The sequence below is a fragment of the Salvelinus alpinus genome, chromosome 1 (genome assembly GCF_045679555.1).
Source record: "Salvelinus alpinus chromosome 1, SLU_Salpinus.1, whole genome shotgun sequence".
Lineage (NCBI taxonomy): Eukaryota > Metazoa > Chordata > Actinopteri > Salmoniformes > Salmonidae > Salvelinus > Salvelinus alpinus.
This window is the reverse complement of record NC_092086.1, coordinates 63566932-63589734: the sequence shown is the minus strand read 5'-3', so window position 1 is coordinate 63589734 and position 22803 is coordinate 63566932. Positions and strand designations below refer to the sequence as shown.

Genomic DNA, 22803 nt, shown 5'->3' with positions numbered 1-22803 from the left:
GTTTGGTAACAGAATTATGGTCAAATCTCCCTCAGTTTGTATCTGGACAGTTCTTAATGTAAATGTGTTTTTGTAAAACGTTCTGTGGAAATAGTTAAAAGTAGTCCTTGTGCGTAAAGTGCATGGTTTGTTAAAGTTTTGAATCAAAGTTTTTTTGTTTGGTATACATTTTAAAGTGAAAATCTGAGTCTGAGCGTAATTCCGTTACCATGGAATTGCCCATACGCACTGGAGAGGACAACAACACGTAGCCTTTGATTCCCACATACTCTTCTGTCCAACTGCCCACACTGAGGTCCGTGCCGTGCCTAGTGGTCACTGCCCTCCCCCGCGGGACAACACCACAGGCTCCTGATCGAGCATGCTGCTCCTGCGCCCCATTTGTATCAGATCACATTGTCATTTTCTAAAAACAAGCAATGTCTTGTCACAGTTTATGGAGTATGGCTATCATCTGGATACCTGCTACTCCCCTTGATATCGTAATCTAAGCATTACAAATCAAATCAAATCAAATCAAATTTTATTAGTCACATACACATGGTTAGCAGATGTTAATGCGAGTGTAGCGAAATGCTTGTGCTTCTAGTTCCGACAATGCAGTAATAACCAACAGTAATCTAACCTAACAATTCCACACTACTACCTTACACACACACACAAGTGTAAGGGATAAAGAATATGTACATAAAGATATATGGATGAGTGGTGGTACAGAACGGCATGGCAGATGCAGTAGATGGTATAGAGTACGGTATATACATATGAGATGAGTACTGTAGGGTATGTAAACATGAAGTGGCATAGTTTAAAGTGGCTAGTGGTACATGTATTGCATAAAGATGGCAAGATGCAGTAGATGATATAGAGTACAGTATATATACATATGAGATGGGTAATGTAGGGTATGTAAACATTGTATTAAGTGGCATTGCTTAAAGTGGCTAGTGGTACATTTTTACATAATTTCCATCAATTCCCATTTTTAAAGTGGCTGGAGTTGAGTCAGTATGTTGGCAGCGGCCGCTAAATGTTAGTGGTGGCTGTTTAACAGTCTGATGGCCTTGAGATAGAAGCTGTTTTTCAGTCTCTCGGTCCCTGCTTTGATGCACCTGTACTGACCTCGCCTTCTGGATGATAGCGGGGTGAACAGGCAGTGGCTTGGGTGGTTGTTGTCCTTGATGATCTTTATGGCCTTCCTGTGACATCGGGTGGTGTAGGTGTCCTGGAGGGCAGGTAGTTTGCCCCTGGTGATGCGTTCTGCAGACCTCACTACCCTCTGGAGAGCCTTACGGTTGTGGGCGGAGCAGTTGCCGTACCAGGCGGTGATACAGCCCGACAGGATGCTCTCGATTGTGCATCTGTAGAAGTTTGTGAGTGCTTTTGGTGACAAGCCGAATTTCTTCAGCCTCCTGAGGTTGAAGAGGCGCTGCTGCGCCTTCTTCACAACGCTGTCTGTGTGGGTGGACCAGTTCAGTTTGTCCGTGATGTGTACACCGAGGAACTTAAAACTTTCCACCTTCTCCACTACTGACCCGTCGATGTGGATAGGGGGGTGCTCCCTCTGCTGTTTCCTGAAGTCCACAATCATCTCCTTTGTTTTGTTGACGTTGAGTATGAGGTTATTTTCCTGACACCACACTCCGAGGGCCCTCACCTCCTCCCTGTAGGCCGTCTCGTCGTTGTTGGTGATCAAGCCTACCACTGTAGTGTCATCCGCAAACTTGATGATTGAGTTGGAGGCGTGCATGGCCACGCAGTCGTGGGTGAACAGGGAGTACAGGAGAGGGCTCAGAACGCACCCTTGTGGGGCCCCAGTGTTGAGGATCAGCGGGGTGGAGATGTTGTTACCTACCCTCACCACCTGGGGGCGGCCCGTCAGGAAGTCCAGGACCCAGTTGCACAGGGCGGGGTCGAGACCCAGGGTCTCGAGCTTGATGACGAGTTTGGAGGGTACTATGGTGTTAAATGCTGAGCTGTAATCGATGAACAGCATTCTCACATGGGTATTCCTCTTGTCCAGATGGGTTAGGGCAGTGTGCAGTGTGGTTGCGATTGCGTCGTCTGTGGACCTATTGGGTCGGTAAGCAAATTGGAGTGGGTCTAGGGTGTCCGGTAGGGTGGAGGTGATATGGTCCTTGACTAGTCTCTCAAAGCACTTCATGATGACGGAAGTGAGTGCTACGGGGCGGTAGTCGTTTAGCTCAGTTACCTTAGCTTTCTTGGGAACAGGAACAATGGTGGCCCTCTTGAAGCATGTGGGAACAGCAGACTGGGATAAGGATTGATTGAATATGTCCGTAAACACACCAGCCAGCTGGTCTGCGCATGCTCTGAGGACGCGGCTGGGAATGCCGTCTGGGCCTGCAGCCTTGCGAGGGTTAACACGTTTAAATGTTTTACTCACCTCGGCTGCAGTGAAGGAGAGCCCGCAGGTTTTGGTAGGGGGCCGTGTCAGTGGCACTGTATTGTCCTCAAAGCGGGCAAAAAAGTTGTTTAGCCTGTCTGGGAGCAAGACATCCTGGTCCTCGACGGGGCTGGTTTTCTTTTTGTAATCCGTGATTGACTGTAGACCCTGCCACATACCTCTTGTGTCTGAGCTGTTGAATTTCGACTCGATTTTGTCTCTGTACTGAGACTTGGCCTGTTTGATTGCCTTGCGGAGAGAATAGCTACACTGTTTGTATTCGGTCATGCTTCCGGTCACCTTGCCCTGGTTAAAAGCAGTGGTTCGCGCTTTCAGTTTCACGCGAATGCTGCCGTCAATCCACGGTTTCTGGTTTGGGAATGTTTTTATCGTTGCTGTGGGTACGACATCGTCAATGCACTTCCTAATGAACTCGCTCACCGAATCAGCATATTCGTCAATATTGTTGTTGGACGCGAGCCTAACCACAGGAGAACATATGTCCTACAGCTGCTAAATACTTTCAATCCCCTCCTACTTAAAAAGATTCTTAACAACTGCACTTCCCCTTCTGCATTACCCCAGAGTTAATACCACATATTCACAATTCTTAACTGCAGAGAATAACCAGTTTAGTTATGATGTAATGAATAATAGATTAACCCTTTGACGCGTACGGTCAGATGTTTGTGATCATTGTTGAATGGTCCCGGCGGCGTGCCGTCGCAAATACGTGATTGGAACAGTAGCAACAGAACGTATGATGCAACAAACATGTGTAAACAGCATTCTTGTCTGAAAAGCATCTAAACAATGTTTTCTACTGATGAGAAATAAAAGTCTTCACAACTTTAGTCCTCAGTTTGATCTTTTAATGTAAAAGATAAATGCAAACTTCATCATCCAAACATCACATGGAACACATCCACAGCCAAACTTATTCCATAAACAAGTCTAAATAGCAGGCTGCGCTGACAAAAAATGAAACATAATTTAGCGACCTCACAGCTAGACTTGTTTACAACGCATCACATCTCTGGTGAGCACAAGGGAGAAATGTAATATTGTTTAGAAAAGAGATATGTGCCAGCTATATTTAACGGCAGCTAAATTCTTTATGATGGCAGCCATGTTTGTTTATATTTGACAAGCGAAAATGCCCTAATCCCAGAATGCCATTCACTATAAGAGGCAAATAAACAAAGTCAAAGTCAATATGGCTGCGCCCATTGCATTACAAATATGAACTGAGTTTGGCTCCTTTCTAGCATATTACAAATCTTCGATGTACTTGTTACAGTGCATACAAGAACCGGAGCACATGACTTGACAAGTAGTTTACCGTTTTTGACAAATCACAAAGCAAATAAAATGTTATCACCTCACAGATCATCACCCCAAATACAAGTATACTGCTTAGTCTAACTGTCATGCCCTGATCTGTTTCACCTGTCCTTGTGCTTGGCTCCACCCCCCTCCAGGTGTCGCCCATCTTCCCCATTATCCCCTGTGTATTTATACTTGTGTTTCTCTTGCTAGTTCGTCTTGATTGTTCAAGTCTACCAGCGGTTTGTCTCAGCTCCTGGTTGTCCCTAGTATCTGTTTTTTAACCTTTGCCTGTCCTGACTTTGTACCCGCCCGCCTGACCACTGCCTGTCTCTGATCCTGCCTGTCGTCTTGTACTTTTGCTCCACCTCTGGATTACCAACCGCTGCCTGACCTGAGCCTGCCTGCAGTCCTGTACCTTGGCCTCTGCTCTGGATTATTGACCCCTGCCTGCCTTGACCTATCGTTTGCCTGCCCCGGTGGTTACAATAAACGGTGTTACTTCAGTCTGGAGGTATTTGTGGCGGAGGTGAGAGGATTTTGAGGCTCCGGTGTCCAGGAGAGAGGCTGCCCGGAGGTTGCTTCGGCAGGACTCCCTCAGTCTGCCACACTGTGGTGGAGTTCCGTACGCTGTTAACGGAGGGTACCTGGAACCCGGAAGCGCTGTTCGTCACGTTCCTGCACGGGTTATCGATGGGGGTAAAGGACGAGCTTGCAGCCCGGAAACTACCGACGGGTCTCAACTCACTCATCACCTTAACCATCTAGATCAATGGATGGTTATGGGAACGTAGGAGGGAGAAGAGGTCTGATTGCGGTTCCAATCGCTCACTCAAGAATCCCACCTTGCATCTGATGAACTACAGAAGACCCAGAGAGAATCCGAGATTACCCGAGTAAATCCAAGAGCCTCCGAAGACTGCCGAGTTGCCTCTTCTCGAGCCGATGCAGGGCTAGGCTGCCTCCAGGAGGTCGGGAGGCCAATATGAGTCTCATGAATGTTACCCTGGCGTCCGAGCTGGGCATCCCCAATCAACCCCTCTCCATTCCCCTGGGTGTTAGAGCGCTAGACGGGCGCTCTATAGGCCGGGTCACCCACCAGACCATCCCCGTCAACCTACAAGTGTTGGGGAACCACAGTGAGACGATCCAATTCCTGCTGGTTGAGTCTCTGCAGGTTCCTGTGGTATTGGGAATCTCTTGGCTCCAGCGACACAATCCCTCCATTGACTGGGCTACTGGTGTCATCGTGGGCTGGAGCCTGTCCTGCCACACTCATTGCCTGAAGTTAGCTCTGCCTGCCTGGAGCTTGGAAATTTGCCCCGGTTCTCTTCGCCTGCTCCGCAAAGTACCAGGATCTCCGGGAGGGGATCAGCAAGGCCCGGGCCACTTAGCTTCCACAGCCCTGACCGGTATCCAAGAAGGTCAAACCTGAGGTGCTGGTATGCCGCTATAGTGCCGCGGCTACTACCCCAGAAGCCGCGACCCCCCCCCCCCCCCGCTCCAAGATCATTAGCCCCTCTGCTGTTTTTCCTCTGTTGCCCTGTACTCTCTATTTTTCCTACCTATTTTGTGTCTAGAGTTAAAACCATGTCTGACTGCCCCTTGTCTCCTGTTTCCAGGCCCACTCTTCTCCCCCGTCTCATCGATGGCTGACCAACTTACATGGTGAGACGCCTCCTGAAGGTTCGACCTCGGGGCAGGGGATTCCAGTACCTGGTTGACTGGGGGGATTATGGCCCGGGGGAGAGGTGCTGGGTCTCCGCTAGGAACATCCTGGACCCAGGCATCTGAGTTCCAGCGCCGGCACCCCGCTCAACCAGGTATGCGCCGAGGTGGTGTCACTAGAGTGGGGGGGAGGTTACTGTCATGCCCTGATCGGTTTTGCTTGTCTCCCCCCCCCCCCCCTCCAGGTGTCGCCCATTATCCCTTGTGCATTTATACCTGTGTGTTCTGTATGTTGCCAGTTTGTCTTTTTTGTTCAAGCCTACCAGCGTTTTGTCTCAGCTCCTGTTTTTCTCTAGTCTCTCTTTTCCTCATCCTTCGTTTTTTTTTTTACCTCTGCCTGTACCTGTCCGTCTGACCACTGCCTGTCTCTGAGCCTGCCTGCTGTCCTGTACCTTGTCCTCTGCTCTGGATTATTGACCCCCTGCCTGCTTTGACCTGTCGCTTGCCTGCCCCAGTGGTTACAATAAACATTGTTACTTCAGTCTGCACTTGGGTCTTACCTTGATTCCTGATACTAACCGTGGTGCGAAAATGGGCATAAAACCATTTTAGGGGGATTTGTTGGGTTTTCAAGTCAATGGGGGGGGGGTAGGAATGGAGAAGGGTAGCATGGGGGGGAAATTATGCAGGAAATATTACTATGATGGGGGATTTATCGATAAATGGGGTTCAAACACAGGAAGTTTATACACTAAATAAAATTTAAACCCTTGGAAAGGAGGGTCTGAGCTGGCAACCCTGAGCTACCAGTTACAATCTGATGCTGTGTTTAAAACAACTGGGAACTCGGAAATCGCAGACAACTGGGAATTAGCGCCGACTGGGAAACCTATCATCCAACCCGGAATTCCAACCTCTTCTTGAGCTCTGGCTTTCCGACCTGAAGATCACTGACGTCATGATTTTTCCAAGTTCCCAGTTGTCTTGACAGCACCATAAGTTAGTCGAATGAACTATCCCTTCACCTTGTTTTTTTTCTAACATCTTTTGTCTGACAGACCCTAAAGTGAACCAGAATGCATTGTATGATGTCAACAAACATGGCACCACACATAGCTGGACAATAGCTTAGCATAAGCTCATAATCAGTACATCCTTCAAAGTATTTTACACACGTGTCTATTACAATCTATGCAAGAATCGGAATGCATGATTTGTCACCAGAACTTGAAGAAATTTGAATAAAACACAATACATTATTCCCCATACATACATACATACGGTATGCAACAGTAGAAAGGACAACACGATATACAGAAAATAAGGAACTTACTTTGATAGTTATGCACACATTATTTGTAAGGAAAACAATGAAGGCAATGCGGCCGCCAGCCAGAAAATGTGCCTGGGGGAAAAAGTTAGTTCAAGGCCTGTTCTGACTAGATGAACACTGTCTTCATACTGAATTGGGGAAACGCTTGGGCACTCGTCAAAGAGAAGTTTGTCTGCCTCAAACATAAATTGTCCGCAACAGTGAAATGGCCTACATATGTGAAGTAATGAGGCGGAACACACCTCAATTCAAACTGTTGTAAGAAAATCTAATTTGTTAGAAAATAATTTGAAATTGACAAGTTGAAACAGCCTATAGATAACTAGCAAGTAGCGTACCTTGGTTTGAGGGCAGTGTGGGTTAACTGTCTTGTTGCATAACAATCACATTTTGGAACAGTGAGTGCATTCTGACATCACGTGCATTAAAAAAACTCACGCTGGGGCGACCGTTAGAGATGTTTGGAACTCGCGCATGAAAAGGTTAAATGGGTTCATTGAGGCAGGGGCCCGCTAAACAATTCACATAAGCACAAGCTCCTTGGAGACACCAACGTCACTTAGGTAACAATTTCTTGCTATATCAAAGTAATCACACAGGATTAGTTCTGTATTACACATGGACCTTTAACATGATCGTCTTTCCAGCTATGACTTTTCACCACTGTCATGAGGGGAAACGGGTGTGTACTGTAAATATGCTGTTCACCACTTCCACCAAACACACATACTGTAGGTTACAGCTCAGTTATCCCTATAGCCGAAAGTATTGGCTTCAACATAGTGATAGCACTAAACCATGTACAGTACCAGTCAAAAGTTTGGACACACCTACTCTTTTAATGTTTTTTCTTTATTTTTACTATTTTCTATACTGTAGAATAATAGTGAAGACATCAACACTTTGAAATAACACATATGGAATCATGTAGTAACCAAAAAAGTGTTAAACAAATCAAAATATATTTTATATGTGAGATTCTTCAAAGTAGCCACCCTGTGCCTTGATGACAGCTTTGCAAGGTGCCTTGCAAAAGTATTCACCCCCCTTGGTGTTTTTCATATTTTGTTGCATTAAAACCTGTAATTTAAACATAGTTTTACTTGGATTTCATGTAATGGACATACACAAAATAGTCCAAATTTGTGAAGTGAAATGAAAAAAATTACTTGTTTAAAAAATTTCATAAAAAAATAAAACGGAAAAGTGGTGTGTGCATATGTATTCACCCCCTTTGCTATTAAGCTCCTAAATATGATCTAGTGCAACTAATTACCTTCGGCAGTCACATAATTAGTTAAATAAAGTCCACCTGTGTGCAATCTAAGTGTCACATGATCTGTCACATAATCTCAGTATATATACACCTGTTCTGAAAGGCCCCAGAGTCTGCAACACCACTAAGCAAGGGGCACCACCAAGCAAGCGGCACTATGTAGACCAAGGAGCTCTCCAAACAGGTCAGGATAAGTTTGTGGAGAAGTACAGATCAGGGTTGGGTTATAAAAAAATATCAGAAACTTTGAACATCCCACGGAGCACCATTAAATCCATTATTAAAAAATGGAAAGAATATGGCACCACAACAAACCTGCCAAGAGAGGGCCGCCCACCAAATCTCACGGACCAGGCAAGGAGGGCATTAATCAGAGAGGCAACAAAGAGACCAAACATATCCCTGAAGAAGCTGCAAAGCTCCACAGTGGAGATTGGAATATCTGTCCATAGGACCACTTTAAACCGTACACTCCACAGAGGTGGGCTTTACGGAAGAGTGGCCAGAAAAAAAATAAGCAAACATGTTTGGTGTTCGCCAAAAGGCATGTGGGAGACTCCCCAAACATATGGAAGAATGTACTCTGGACAGATGAGACTAAAATTGCATTTGGCCATCAAGGAAAACGCTATGTCTGGCGCCACCCCAACACCTCTCATCACCCCGAGAACAACATCTCTACAGTGAAGCATGGTGGTGGCAGCATCAAGCTGTGGGGATGTTTTTCATCGGCAGGGACTGGAAAACTGGTCAGAATTGAAGGAATGATGGATGGCGCTAAATACAGGGAAATTATTGAGGGAAACCTGTTTGTCTTCCAGAGATTTGAGACTGGGACAGAGGTTCACCTTTCAGCAGGACAATGACCTTAAGTGTAATGCTAAAGCAACACTCGGGTGGTTTAAGGGGAAACATTTAAATGTCTTGGAATGGCCTAGGCAAAGCCCAGACCTCAATCCAATTGAGAATCTGTGGAATCTGTGATTGCTGTACACAAGCGGAACCCATCCAACTTGAAAGAGTTGAAGCAGTTTTGCCTTGAAGAATGGGCAAAACTCCCAGTGGCTAGATGTGCCAAGCTTATAGAGACATACCCCAAGAGACTTGCAGCTGTAATTGCTGCAAAAGGTGGCTCTACAAAGTATTGACTTTGCGGGGGTGAATAGTTATGCACACTCAAGTTTTCAGTTTTCTTATTTCTTGTTTGTTTCACATAAAAAATATTTTGCATCTTCAAAGTGGTAGGCATGTTCCGTAAATCAAATGATACAACCCCCCCCCCCATAAAAAACATTTTAATTCCAGTTTGTAAGGCAACAAAATAGGAAAAATACTAAGGGGGTGAATACTTTCGCAAGCCACGGTACATACACTTTCAGTCATGAAATAGTGAACCAAAAGGTTAACTAAATGTTTTATTAGTTTTATGGATGATTTTTGTAGAAGCAAGAGGTCACCAGGAAGTGACATTTCAAAGACCTCTCACACTTTCCTTCTGTGGCTGTGCAGACAAAATGGAAAAAACGTCATGATGTTTCTGTCGCTTAATTTGTCATGTTGTTAAAGGTTCGTAATGTGCAAAAGTACAATGTAAGTCTTAAAATAGTAAGATAGATACCATTGTTAACTAAATGTTTTATGAGTTTTGTGATGATTTTGTAATGTTTATTGACCAAGTTGGAACACATGTTGACATTTCCAGGGGCTTAGCTAGCTTCCAGCTACTTACACAGGGTGGTAAAGATAGCTAGCATTTTCCCCTTATTCACTAATGTAGCTTCCAGCTAGCTACATTAGTGAATAAGGGGAAAATGCTAGCTATCTTTACCACCCTGTGTAAGTATGTTTGACTCACTAAATTTGTTATTGCGAGCTACGAGTCTGAAATGGGGAATTGAATTTCAATGCAGTGAATATTTGTTGAAAGTCAAACTGAAAAATGTCAATAGTAGGATTCTTCGGCGATCTCCTCAGCAAATGTTTTATGTGCTACATCTGGAAAATTGATATAAAATGTTTATATTTCCTTTACAATTCTGTGTTGTGTCCCTGTTCTTTTTAAATTCTTCATAAATCCTTTATGAATGGGAAAATATAAATTAAATTACATTGACTGCATAGAATTCATATATAGATGTTTAATGTTGGTGTTATAGAGCAGTGGCAAACTGTACAATTGATTAATATTAAGTGCTTAGCTATAAATGCTTTATAAATGGGAACATAGATTTTACTTTACGTTGACTGCATATATACTGAACAAAAATATAAACGCAACATGCAAGAATTTCAAAGATTTTACTGAGTTACAGTTCATATAAGGAAATCAGTCAATTTAAATTAATGAATTATGATTGGGAATACAGATATGCATCTGTTGGTCACAGATACCTTAAAAAAAGAAACCTGTCAGTATCTGGTGTGACCACCATTTGCCTCATGCAGCGTTACACATCTCCTTCACAAAGAGTTGATCAGGCTGTTGATTAAGACCTGTGGAATGTTGTCCCACTCTTCAATGGCTGTGCAAAGTTGCTGAATATTGGCGGGAACTGGAACATGCTGTCAAACACGTTGATCCAGAGCATCCCAAACATGCTCAATGGGTCACATGTCTGGTGAGTATGCAGGCCATGGAATAACTGGGACATTTTAAGCTTCCAGGAATCGTGTACAGATCCTTGTGACATGGTGCCATGCATTATCATGCTGAAACATGATGTGAAGGCGGTGGATGAATGACACGACAATGGGCTTTGGGATCTCATTACAGTATCTCTGTGCATTCAAATCGCCATCGATAAAATGCAATTGTGTTCGTTGTCCGTAGCTCATGCCTGCCCATACCATAACCCCAACGCCACCATGGGGCACTCTATTCACAACATTGAAATCAGCAAACCGGTCACCAGAAACAGACGCCTCACAGGTCATCAACTGGCAGCTTCATTAAATAGTACATGCAAAACACCAGTCTCAACGTCAACAGTGAAGAGGTGACTCTGTGACGGTGGCCTTCTAGGCAGAGTTGCAATGAAAAAGCCATATCTCAGACTGGCCAATAAAAATAAAATATTAAGATTGGGCAAAAGAACACAGACACTGGACAGAGGAACTCTGCCTAGAAGGCCAGCATCACGGAGTCGCCTCTTCACTGTTGACGTTGAGACTGGTGTTTTGCGGGTACTACTATGCCAGTTGAGGACTTGTGAGGTGTCTGTTTCTCAAACTAGACACTCTAATGTACTTGTCCTCTTGCTCAGTTGTGCACCGGGGCCTTCCGCTCCTCTTTCTATTCTGATTAGAGCCAGTTTGCGCTGTTCTGTGAAGGGAGTAGTACACAGCATGGTACAAGATCTTCAGTTTCTTGGCAATTTCTCGCATGGAATAGCCTTCATTTCTCAGAACAAGAATAGACTGATGAGTTTCAGAAGAAAGTTCTTTGTTTTCTGGCCATTTTGAGCCTGTAATCGAACCCAAAAATGCTGATGCTCCAGATACCCAACTAGTCTAAGAAGGCAAGTTTTATTGCTTCTTTAATCTAATCAGAACAACACTTTTCAGCTGTACTAACATGCTTGCAAAAGGGTTTTCTAATGATCAATTAGCCTTTTAAAATGATAAACTTAGATTCGCTAACACAACGTGCCATTGGAACACAGGAGTGATGTTTGCTGATAATGAGCCTCTGTACGCCTATGTAGATATTCCATTAAAAATCTGCCGTTTCCAGCTACAATAGTCATTTACAACATTAACGATGTCTATACTGTATTTCTGATCAATTTTAGGTTATTTTAATGGACAAAAATGTTGCTTTTCTTTCAAAAACAAGGACATTTTTATGTGACCCCAAACTTTTGAATGGTAGTGTGTATATATAAATAAATAATACAGTATATACACTGAGTATAGCAAACATTAAGAACACCTTCCTAATATTTAGTTGCCTAAATGTTTTGGTTTCATTTTGTTAAGACAGTCCAGGATGGTACTTCTACATAGCAGATTGTGGAAACAATCCTTTTTTCATTTTTCTTTGTAAAATACTACAGAAAGATACCTAAAATACATTTTATGGACATTTTTTTTTAAAGAAAATGTTATCTAGAATATAAGTTCGACAACATATCAACAATTCCCTATGTATTCGTCTGGAGAATGCGTCTAAGGATAACAACACAAAATGTGGTGAATACAGATGCTTCAGAGGCTTAGAAAAATTAGTTGGTGTGTGGAAAATGGCAGTTAAACACAAGTACACAACCAAACCCCAAACACCTATTTAGAACCAATCGCCATCTCTTCGAAGTAAGTTACTACATATATTCCAGTTTGTAACATTTTATATGAAATGGCCTTTTAAAAGTAATTACAATTCATGACAATTTGATGACGGTAGTATGATATGAATTTTTGAAAAAACTCATTTTAATACACCGAAAGACCCAAATCTCAAAATGTCATTTTAGCCTCTGATGCCTGGTCTTAAGATGAGATCTAATAGATCCAATAGAATGTTCGGGCATTGTTTTTTGATAAACAAATTTTCAATGAGCATGTGAACGTTCCAACTTGTCTCAACAATCCTTTATCAAAAATCTGCCTGTGAACATTCAATTGCATAGACTCCCATACAACAAGACATATATAGGTATGAAAAACATAGATAGCTACATTTTTAGAGAGGTTATCATATATCAATTTGATCAAGGGCTTGTGGGGAACAATTTAATACCATCAAATCTTTGCCACCCCAAAGTGGACAAACTTCTAGTCTGACCCATGGACTACTTTGGAAACTTCTTCACTCAAGGAGGATTAGCTTCTAGTACACTGTATAATTCAACAAAAAAATACTCCAGCACTGATAAATCATACAGATAGCGGTTTGGGATGACTGGTAAATCATATTCCATTTAACTTTGTCCATCTTTATCTGTTTGTGCCTCCAAAATGAATGACAATTCCAGACACGATGGATTACTGAACTAGTATATCTAGTCATTGAAATTGGTTTTCTCAACCTTTTCAATGGAAAACCAGTCTTTTGAATAAACAGCACTTGGTTTTACTGGACTAGAATACACTGTAACCATCACCACTTATTTTGTCTATGCCCCAACATTGCCCTTGGGGCATATGACTTCAACCTATACACTTGTGGTGGTTAGCTTTAGGTGGTCAGAGAGTAAATATCAAGTATTTATAGGAATGTTTGAATACCTTATAGGTCTTTAAGACCAGGCTGAAATGCCATTTTTGCATCGAACTATCAATTTTGAGATTTGTTGGTATTTTGGTCCGTTCATATTAGTATTTTCAAAAAAGAAACATGAAAATGTCACATTTCGAATTTTAACCACTTTAAAATGTACATAGATCAATAATTTCAAAGCTCGCTACATTGAATTACATATAATTTAAAAGCCCATTTCATACAGCATGTTACAAACTAGACTATATTTACCTATTTACTTTGAAGAGACAGTGATTTCATCTAAATCGGTGTTTGGCATTTGGTAGTCTTATTTCAGTGTATTTGTCTTTAACTGCAATTTCCCGAAAGTCAGACGGCAATTTATTTTTCTCAGCTTCAGAAGAATCTGCATTCACCACATTTCACATTTTGTGTGGTTATGCTTAGCTATATTATCCAGACCTGCCCAGAGGGAATTGTTAATATGTTGTAAATATTTTGTTCTAGATAACATTTTCTTTGGAAAAATGCGCCAAAAATGCATTTTACATAAATGTTATGTCTTACGTACATTTTATGTCTTTAGTATTTTACAGATAAAAATATGATAAAAATATGAAAAGTATTTATCCACAATCTGCTCTGGACAAGTCCTGGAGTGTATAACAAAATGTAACCATGTAAGGGCTGTCGCTCTCCTCATCCTCGGATGAGGTGAGGAGAGAAGGATCTTCAGACCAAAACGCAGCTTCAGGGAAATAAGCCATCTTTATTATAAATACGACGGCAACACGAAACAAAACAAAACACTTTCAAAACTACAAAAACAAGAAAACGACGTAGACGACAAAACCTGAACATGAACTTACTTAACTGAAACGTAAAACTCACGGACAGGAAACAGACTACATCGAAATGAAACAAACGCTACAGTCCCATGTGGTACGAACATACATACAGACATAGGAGACAATCACCCACAAACAAACAGTGAGAATGCCCTACCTAAATATGACTCTTGATTAGAGGAAAACGCAAACCACCTGCCTCTAATCAAGAGCCATACCAGGCAAACCAAAACCAACATAGAAACGAATAACATAGACTGCCCACCCAAAACACATGCCCTGACCATAAACACATAAAAACAACATAAAACAGGTCAGGACTGTTACAGTACCCCCCCCTCAAGATGCGCACGCCGGGCGCACAAGCACAAAGTCCAGGGGAGGGTCCGGGTGGGCAGTTGACCACGGTGGTGGTTCCGGCTCAGGACGCTGTCCCCATACCACCATAGTCACTCCCCTCTTCTGTCTACCCCTTCTACTGACCACCCTAACACTACCTTCCCCTAAATAAACAGCTAGCACCGGGACAAGGGGCAGCACCGGGACAAGGGGTAGCACCGGGACAAGGGGCAGCACCAGAACAAGGGGCAGCACCAGGATAAGGACCAGCACCGGAATAAGGGGCAGCACCGGGACAAGGGGCAGCACCGGGACAAGGGGCAGCACCGGGACAAGGGGCAACACCGGGACAAGGGGCAGCACCGGGACAAGGGGCAACACCGGGACAAGGGGCAGATCCCGGCTGAAGGACTCTGGCAGGTCCTGTTTGGACGGCTCTGGCAGGTCCATGCAGGCTGACGGCTCTCGACGCTCATGGCAGACTGACGGCTCTCTACGCTCATGGCAGGCTGACGGCTCTCGACGCTCATGGCAGGCTGACGGCTCTCGACGCTCATGGCAGGCTGACGGCTCTCGACGCTCATGGCAGGCTGACGGCTCTCGACGCTCATGGCGCTCTGACGGCTCTGGCTGCTCATGGCTCACTGACGGCTCTGGCTGCTCATGGCTCACTGACGGCTCTGGCTGCACATGGCTCTCTGACGGCTCTGGCTGCTCATGGCTCGCTGACGGCTCTGGCAGATCCTGTCTGGCTGGCGGCTCTGGCAGATCCTGTCTGGCTGGCGGCTCTGGCAGATCCTGTCTGATTGGCGGCTCTGGCAGATCCTGTCTGGTTGGCGGCTCTGGCAGATCCTGTCTGGTTGGCGGCTCTGGCAGATCCTGTCTGACGGGCGGCTCTAGCGGCTCCTGTCTGGCGGACGGCTCTAGCGGCTCCTGTCTGGCGGACGGCTCTGTAGGCTCATGGCAGACGGGCGGCTTTGCAGGCTCATGGCAGACGGGCGGCTTTGCAGGCTCATTGCAGACGGATGGCTCAGACGGCGCTGGGGAGACGGATGGCTCAGATGGCGCTGGGGAGACGGATGGCTCAGATGGCGCTGGGTAGACGGATGGCTCAGATGGCGCTGGTGAGACGGATGGCTCAGATGGCGCTGGGGAGACGGATGACTCTGGCCGGATAATGCGCACTGTAGACCTGGTGCGTGGTGCCGGAACTGGAGGCACCGGGCTAAGGACACGCACCTTCATACTAGTGCGGGGAGCAGGGACAGGGCACACTGAACTCTCAAAGCGTACTCTATACCTGGTGCGTGGTACCGGCACTGGTGGCACCTGGCTGAGGGCACGCACCTCAGGACTAGTACGGGGAGAAGTGACAGTGTGTACAGGACTTAGGAGACGCACAGGTGGCTTAGTGCGTGGGGCCGGAACTGGAGGCACTGAACTGGATACACGCACTATAGGGAGAGTGCGTGGAGGAGGAACAGGGCTCTGGAAATGCACTGGTAGCCTAGTGCGTATTGTAGGCACTGTAGGTACTAGGCTGGGGCGGGGAGGTGGTGCCGGAAATACCGGACCGTGGAGGCGTACTGGCACTCTTGAGCATTGAGCTTGCCCAACCTTACCTGGTTGAATACTCCCGGTTGCCCGACCAGTGCGGGGAGGTGGAATAACCCGCACCGGGCTATGTAGGCGAACCGGGGAAACCATGCGTAAGGCAGGTGCCATGTATGCCGGCCCGAGGAGACGCACTGGAGACCAGACGCGTTGAGCCGGCCTCATGACACCTGGCTCAATACTCAATCTAGCCCTACCAGTGCGGGGAGGTGGAATAACCCGCACTGGGCTATGCACTCGTACAGGAGACACCGTGCGCTCTACTGCGTAACACGGCGCCTGCCCGTACTCCCGCTCTCCACGGTAAGCCTGGGAAGTGGGCGCAGGTCTCCTACCTGCCCTTGGCCCACTACCCTTTAGCCCCCCCCCAAGAAATTTTTGGGAGTTACTCACGGGCTTTTCGGGCTTCCGTGCAAGACGTGTCCCCTCATAATTCCGGTTTCGAGCTTGATTCTCCGGCTTCCATCCACGTCTCCTAGCTGCCTCCTTAAACCACCGCTCCTGGGCTGTGGCTGCCTCACTCTTCTCACGAGAGCAGCGATATTCTCCAGTTTGCGCCCAGGGTCCTCTACCAGACAGGATCTCCTCCCAAGTCCAAAAGTCCTTGTTGCTCCGTCGAGCATTCCCATACCGCTTGGTCACATTTTGTTGGTGGGTGATTCTGTAAGGGCTGTCGCTCTCCTCATCCTCGGATGAGGTGAGGAGAGAAGGATCTTCAGACCAAAACGCAGCTTCAGGGAAATAAGCCATCTTTATTATAAATACGACGGCAACACGAAACAAAACAAAACACTTTCAAAACTTACAAAACGACGTTGCGAAACCTGAACATGAACTTACTTAACTGAAACGTAAAACTCACGGACAGGAAACAGACTACATCGAAATGAAACAAACGCTACAGTCCCATGTGGTACGAACATACATACAGACATAGGAGACAATCACCCACAAACAAACAGTGAGAATGCCCTACCTAAATATGACTCTTGATTAGAGGAAAACGCAAACCACCTGCCTCTAATCAAGAGCCATACCAGGCAAACCAAAACCAACATAGAAACGAATAACATAGACTGCCCACCCAAAACACATGCCCTGACCATAAACACATAAAAACAACATAAAACAGGTCAGGACTGTTACAAACCAAAATATTTATGCCGACTTCATTCAAGTTTCCAGAAAAAAAAACATGTTGCAAATATGCGCATTTCTAGTTAGATATTGGCAAATTCTACTTCCCCAGAATCAGATGAACCCATGGATACCATTTTGATGACTCATGATACCATTTTGATGACTGCATCCAATATGAAGGTAGATCTAGTTTAGTGTTCCAATGCTAACTAGCGTTAGCGCAATGACAGCATGATAGCAGTTAACATAGAGTCCCAGTTATTGTGGTGAAGCTAGTTAGCAATTGCGCTAACGTTTGTTAGCAACTTCCTTCAAACTGCACGCAGAGACATAACATTTTTATCCACAAGTTCATCTGACTCTGGGGAATTGCCAAAATCCTGAAATATCCCTTTAAGACATATGGGACACCTTAGGTCGTGTGTGGCACAAGAGACTGTCAAGAGTCCACTAACTCAATTTACCATCAGTGTCCGAGCTCTCTACAAGGTGAGTGATACTGTGCTGCCTTGGAAAAGCAGGCAGCTGTGTCTGCACTTCCTGAGACCCTGTCTGTAGATGAGTTTGAACGTGTTTGTGATGCATGCAGACACATTAGCCTGAATAACCTCAATGCATTCCGCATTAATCCTTCACCATGGTAGGAATCAAGTGGTTTCTCTGAGTTATTGGTAGCCTAGTTAATGGTTCTAATAGAATAATTGGATGTTATTATTATTCTACTATACAGTTATTATTGTAACTGTTACTGTGGCTCTCCATGTCTTGCCATTCCTCTCACTCACCCTGGGCAATTCAATTATGTTTTTTTATGATGATGGTTGCTAGATTATGGCAACATAGCCATCTGTCTAAAGTAAATCTGACAGTATCATAATGATGACAAAAGGGTTTCCTACTAATGGTTTGCTTTCTTTAAAAATATCCTTGCATTCCCAAGACACTATAGTGTACTTAAGACAAAATCATTATTGGCCCCCATTGAGAATGCCTGGGGCAGCACAGTCAGAATGGGAGTCATTCGGGCTGAGGACGTCCATAACAATAGAGTGACGCGACCGTGAAATCCATCAATAGGTTGTTCCCTATCTTATACAGCCAAGTATCAGTATGACGTTGATCATGACTAAGATCAATTGTGCTACCTGAAGAAAAGATGTCATTTACAGTGCATAACCTACATAGTCTACGTCTTTTTAAACGCACAATACATCATCTAGATAGTCCAGTCTATTAAAATGTATAGTACAGAATCAAGATAGTCCAGTCTATTTAAATGTATAATACATACACGTAACCTAGATAGCCCAGTTTATTTACATGTGCAGTACATAATCTAGATAGACATTGACTATTTAAATCAACTGATAAAAACACAGCTTCTCCTTCCTAAAGCAAATCCAGATGTCCTGAACAGCTCACACTAATGTCTAGAATCAGGAAGCATTGATAGGAACAATACGGAATCACTGATCTCTTATAACAAGAGCCCTGAACACAAAGCCACTGTCTAGTAGTCCAATGCCTTTTATGTAGACAGGGCTGAGGTTAACATTCTTGGAAGTTTGAGGAAACTTAGGAAGACAGCCTGAAATGTTTTTATTATAGGATACTCAATTGAGTAGGTTGTGTATTTTTCAGATAATTTGCTTCTCGTATTTTGTAAATTAGTGTTCCCTGATAGTGCTGTTGCACATCATTTCCCCCTGATACAGCTCAACTCCCCCTGTTGGTTGACACATTTCATGACTGAAATGATTAATATTAATAAAAGAACATCTCTCAGTAGTTTCTGGCACCCTTAATGCTCATTATTCTCCAACTGTTGGGCAGCTTCCTTAGACAAAATGAAAGACAAAAAAAGTAGTTGCATGATGCCAACATATGGTGCATTAAAATGTTTTAATCTATCAGAACACTGCAGATTTATGGAGGCATGTGTGCCTAGGTAGGATCCTTTCCTACCTCCAAAATCAAAATGTTAGAATTTAGAAGGGGTGAATGACATTATCTTTGACATTTGTTAAAGCAACAGATGTTAATGCAATCCAGACAGCATTTGAACACCTCGAACACTAACTGCCATCAAAGTGGGAACACTGCAATTACATGTACTCTTCATTCGGGGGATAAAAGCTCAAACTTACATGCATATGTCATAGCAAAGCTACTTGCGGTGTCGACCATGTCCACTTGTGGTACCAGTCTGGGGATATCCTGGTGATGGGAGAGTGCAAAATGAAAAACCTCATTTTCATGGGAGCCCTTTGGGAACAATCCCCCTGTTTGCAAGACAAAGACAATCATTGAAGACAAGGTTGAAAGTAGGTTCACATCAACTGTCATCATACAACGAACATTTGAATGTAATTACAGAATTTGACGTATCATGCAACTTTGGAAATACGCAGCAGTTTAGATATCAAACTAACAGGATGCAGTGGTGATATAATAAGCATTCCGTGTTGATAATACTCACCTATATTGATATTACTTGGGAAACTTGACCCATAGCAAAACCCAACACAAAAACTGACAAAGACCAAGGTAAAGCTTCGCTGCATATTTCCTTTTGCATTGGCGACGAACAAAGAGACAAATTCCAAAAGGTCTGCTTCTGTTCCTCACAAGGCTCTGTCAGTTCACTGACTCACAATGCATCCATAGTTGTAATAGACAAACTGAATTTGCAGAATGTATTGCAGCCTGGTCTCATAGCAGCGTCAGAATCGCGCTCTCCCTATGCACTCTCTTTCGCTGACTCTGCTGTGCACGCAGACCTAAGAAGAATAACCATGCCAATAAACGAACCGACTGAGAGCCCTACCTACATTAGATATAGTCTGCGGAGCTTCAATTATTATATCAGTATGAAATGGGAGGGAACGATGGTTTTATCATTCTAGCACAGTATTCACACACTCTGAAAATGACGCTTAAATAAATTGGCACAGCACTGGGAATGCCCAAATCCCTTGCCCAGACTGTACCACTTTTGTAACTGTTAAAGTAGTGCAGTTGCCAAGACGTTTATGGCATAATGATTGTGCATGCAGCTCTTTACCTGTCTATTTTTGGTAATAAAGTGTAACCTAAATGGATTAGTTAATAACGATATTTATGTACACAAGTATAGTAAAAATATTGACACTTTATTAGGTTATTGCAGATAATAAAATGTATAGCCCAATCAACTGCTCTGTCACATAGTAGCATATAGGACAAAGTGTTTAAATTCTGCTGCTGGAGCAGAAATAGGAAAACAAGACGTCGGATTTGTCTTCACTGGCAACCGAGATCAACTCTGCGCGCACTATTCAAGGATATCGGAAAAGAATGGGCGCCGTAGAAAGCTGCGTGATTGCCTGATTGGCCTGATAATAACCTCATTACAGCCTTGTTTGAACCCACGACGGTTCTCTTGTCTGGAGCCTTGTGACTTTGGATCGTGGGAGAGACACCGACAGAGAATATCTTTTTTAGAGTGTTTGTTCTTTTTTGGACAGCATAATATTTCTTTTCTGTTTAGATTAGCGGATTTGGCGCCATACTGTAGGTTTTTGCAAACGGAAGAAACAATTGATCCTGTCTATTCGAACACTTGAAAGGCTTAAAACATTTTTTTTTTATATATAATTTAGTAGACGCTCTTATCCCGAGCAATTTACTGTAATGAGTGCATATATGTTCATACTTTGCCCCAGTGGGAATCGAACCCACAAGACTGGCGTTGAAAGCACCATGCTCTACCAACTAAATCAAACCCATACCGCTGACATTGCAAGTAGCATACTATACCAACTAAGCGACACGGGACAATACAGCCATACAAAGAGGTTCAACATTACTTAAAACTGCAGAGCAAAAGTTAAACCATAGGTAGTAAAACATCCCCTTGGCAGGACAACTCTCCAAACACTTCTGACACAGGTTAAAAATGCATGTTCCTTTACTAGGTAAAAGCATGTACACAGTAACAATTGACAAGACAATTATCAGCAGTGGTGTAAAGTAAGTAAAAATATTTTAAAGTATTACTTAAGTAGTTTTCTGGGGTATCTGTTCTTTACTATTTAGATTTTAGATTTTTTTTGTTTTACTTCACTAGATTCCTAAAGAAAATAATGTACTTTTTACTCCATACATTTTCCTTGACACCCAAAACTATTCCTTACATTTTGAATGCTTAGCAGGACAGGAAAATTGTCAATTATACGCTTGTCAAGAGAACATCCCTGGTCATCCCTACTGCCTCTGATCTGGCAGACTCACTAAACACACATGCGTTGTTTGTAAATTAAGTCTGAGTGTTGGAAAAATATAAACAATACAATTATGTAATCCGGTTTGCATAATATAGGGAATCTTAAATTATTTAAACTTTTACTTTTGATACTTAGATATATTTGAGCAATTACGTGTATTTTTGATAATTATGTATATTTAAAACCAAATACTTTTACTAAAGTAGTATTTTATTGGGTGACTCACTTTTACTCAAGTCATTTTCTATTCGGGTATCTTTACTTTTACTCAAGCATGACAATTGGGTACCTTTCCCATGACTGATTAGCAATTGGGGTGTGCGTGGCAATCAGCGCAGGCTATATGGGATGTTTGAATGGAATGGCAAATACAAAGACAAACACATTACTTGCATCAACGGTTAAATAAAAGAGTCTCTAGTCCAAGTGAAGTCTCTCTCTCATTCACACTGGATTTGTGAAAGGCCTACTCTGATAAAAAGACTGAGTTGTTCATCTCTTACATATCTTTATCCACACCCCAGAGTTTACAATGTTTCCATGCTAGCAGTAAAGCAACATTTTAAAACAACACTGCGCAGTTCTATACATTGCAAACTCACAGCAAGAGCTCATGAATGATTCATGTTAACTTACTTCTCTATTTTCCGTAAACTACAGTGGGAAGCCAGGAAATTAATAAATTATGAATGCATTGTGCATACACAGCATCTATAAAATGCAGAATGACAATGCATTACAAACCTGAGAAATTAAACGCTGTTTAAATCAGTTTTGCTATGTGCTGTGGGCACAGTTTGCAGTAGGGAGCGGGAGTAAAGCCCATTCATTGCTCTTACATCCATGGCATGTTGTTTTGTGGTATTCATAACACATTATGCAAGATGCAGTGTCATCCAAACACATTTCCTCACCTTGGATTCGAGATGAAAATGTAGATATCGTAAATACAGCAATATGGTAGTACAGAGTAAAGATGGCATTTTCACCGCCACAATGAATCACAGAATTTCACAAGCAGAGGGTCAGCCATTGTTAAATTCACAATGCGTACAAGAAGATAAATATTTCTGAAATATGAACGTTTCAGTGTATTGGTTAGAACACAAACACTATGTGGTAGGAAGGAATATGGTTTGACTTGTGAATGTGTTTCCAGACAGTTGAGGGTGAGTGTGGATGTCACCTCAACAGGAATGTCACCATGGTACTGGACAATATAGAATGACTAATGAGGTGAGTAGGAGGAGGAATGCAAGGTACCACTGTCACTTCATATGTATCAGAGATGGTTCACTGCACCACTCCTTCATGAAGAGCATAACCTTAACTCAGACCTGAAGACTTGTGTTAGCTCCAAGAGCCAATATCTTGGCTTTAGCTCACC

The 22803-nt window shown here is 43.5% G+C and overlaps 1 protein-coding gene across 5 annotated transcripts in view; it reads right to left on the bottom strand.

Annotated features, from left to right (window-relative positions):
- LOC139583035 (glutamate receptor 1-like) overlaps positions 1–20067 on the bottom strand; it is an 89201-nt gene extending 69134 nt beyond the window's left edge. For 3 of the 5 annotated variants that reach the window (XR_011676472.1, XM_071413747.1, XM_071413737.1), the window contains exons 1-2: positions 19631–20067; positions 19299–19433 (exon numbers count right to left, since the gene is read on the bottom strand). Coding sequence is in view for 4 of the 5 variants with exons in the window: in XM_071413747.1 (XP_071269848.1) it covers positions 19299–19433; positions 19631–19715 (220 nt within the window). In the remaining variant the exon portion in view is untranslated. The remainder of the gene's footprint in view (positions 1–19298; positions 19434–19630) is intronic. The other 2 variants (XM_071413714.1, XM_071413723.1) reach the window with 1 other exon arrangement.
- Positions 20068–22803: the final 2736 nt, after the last annotated feature.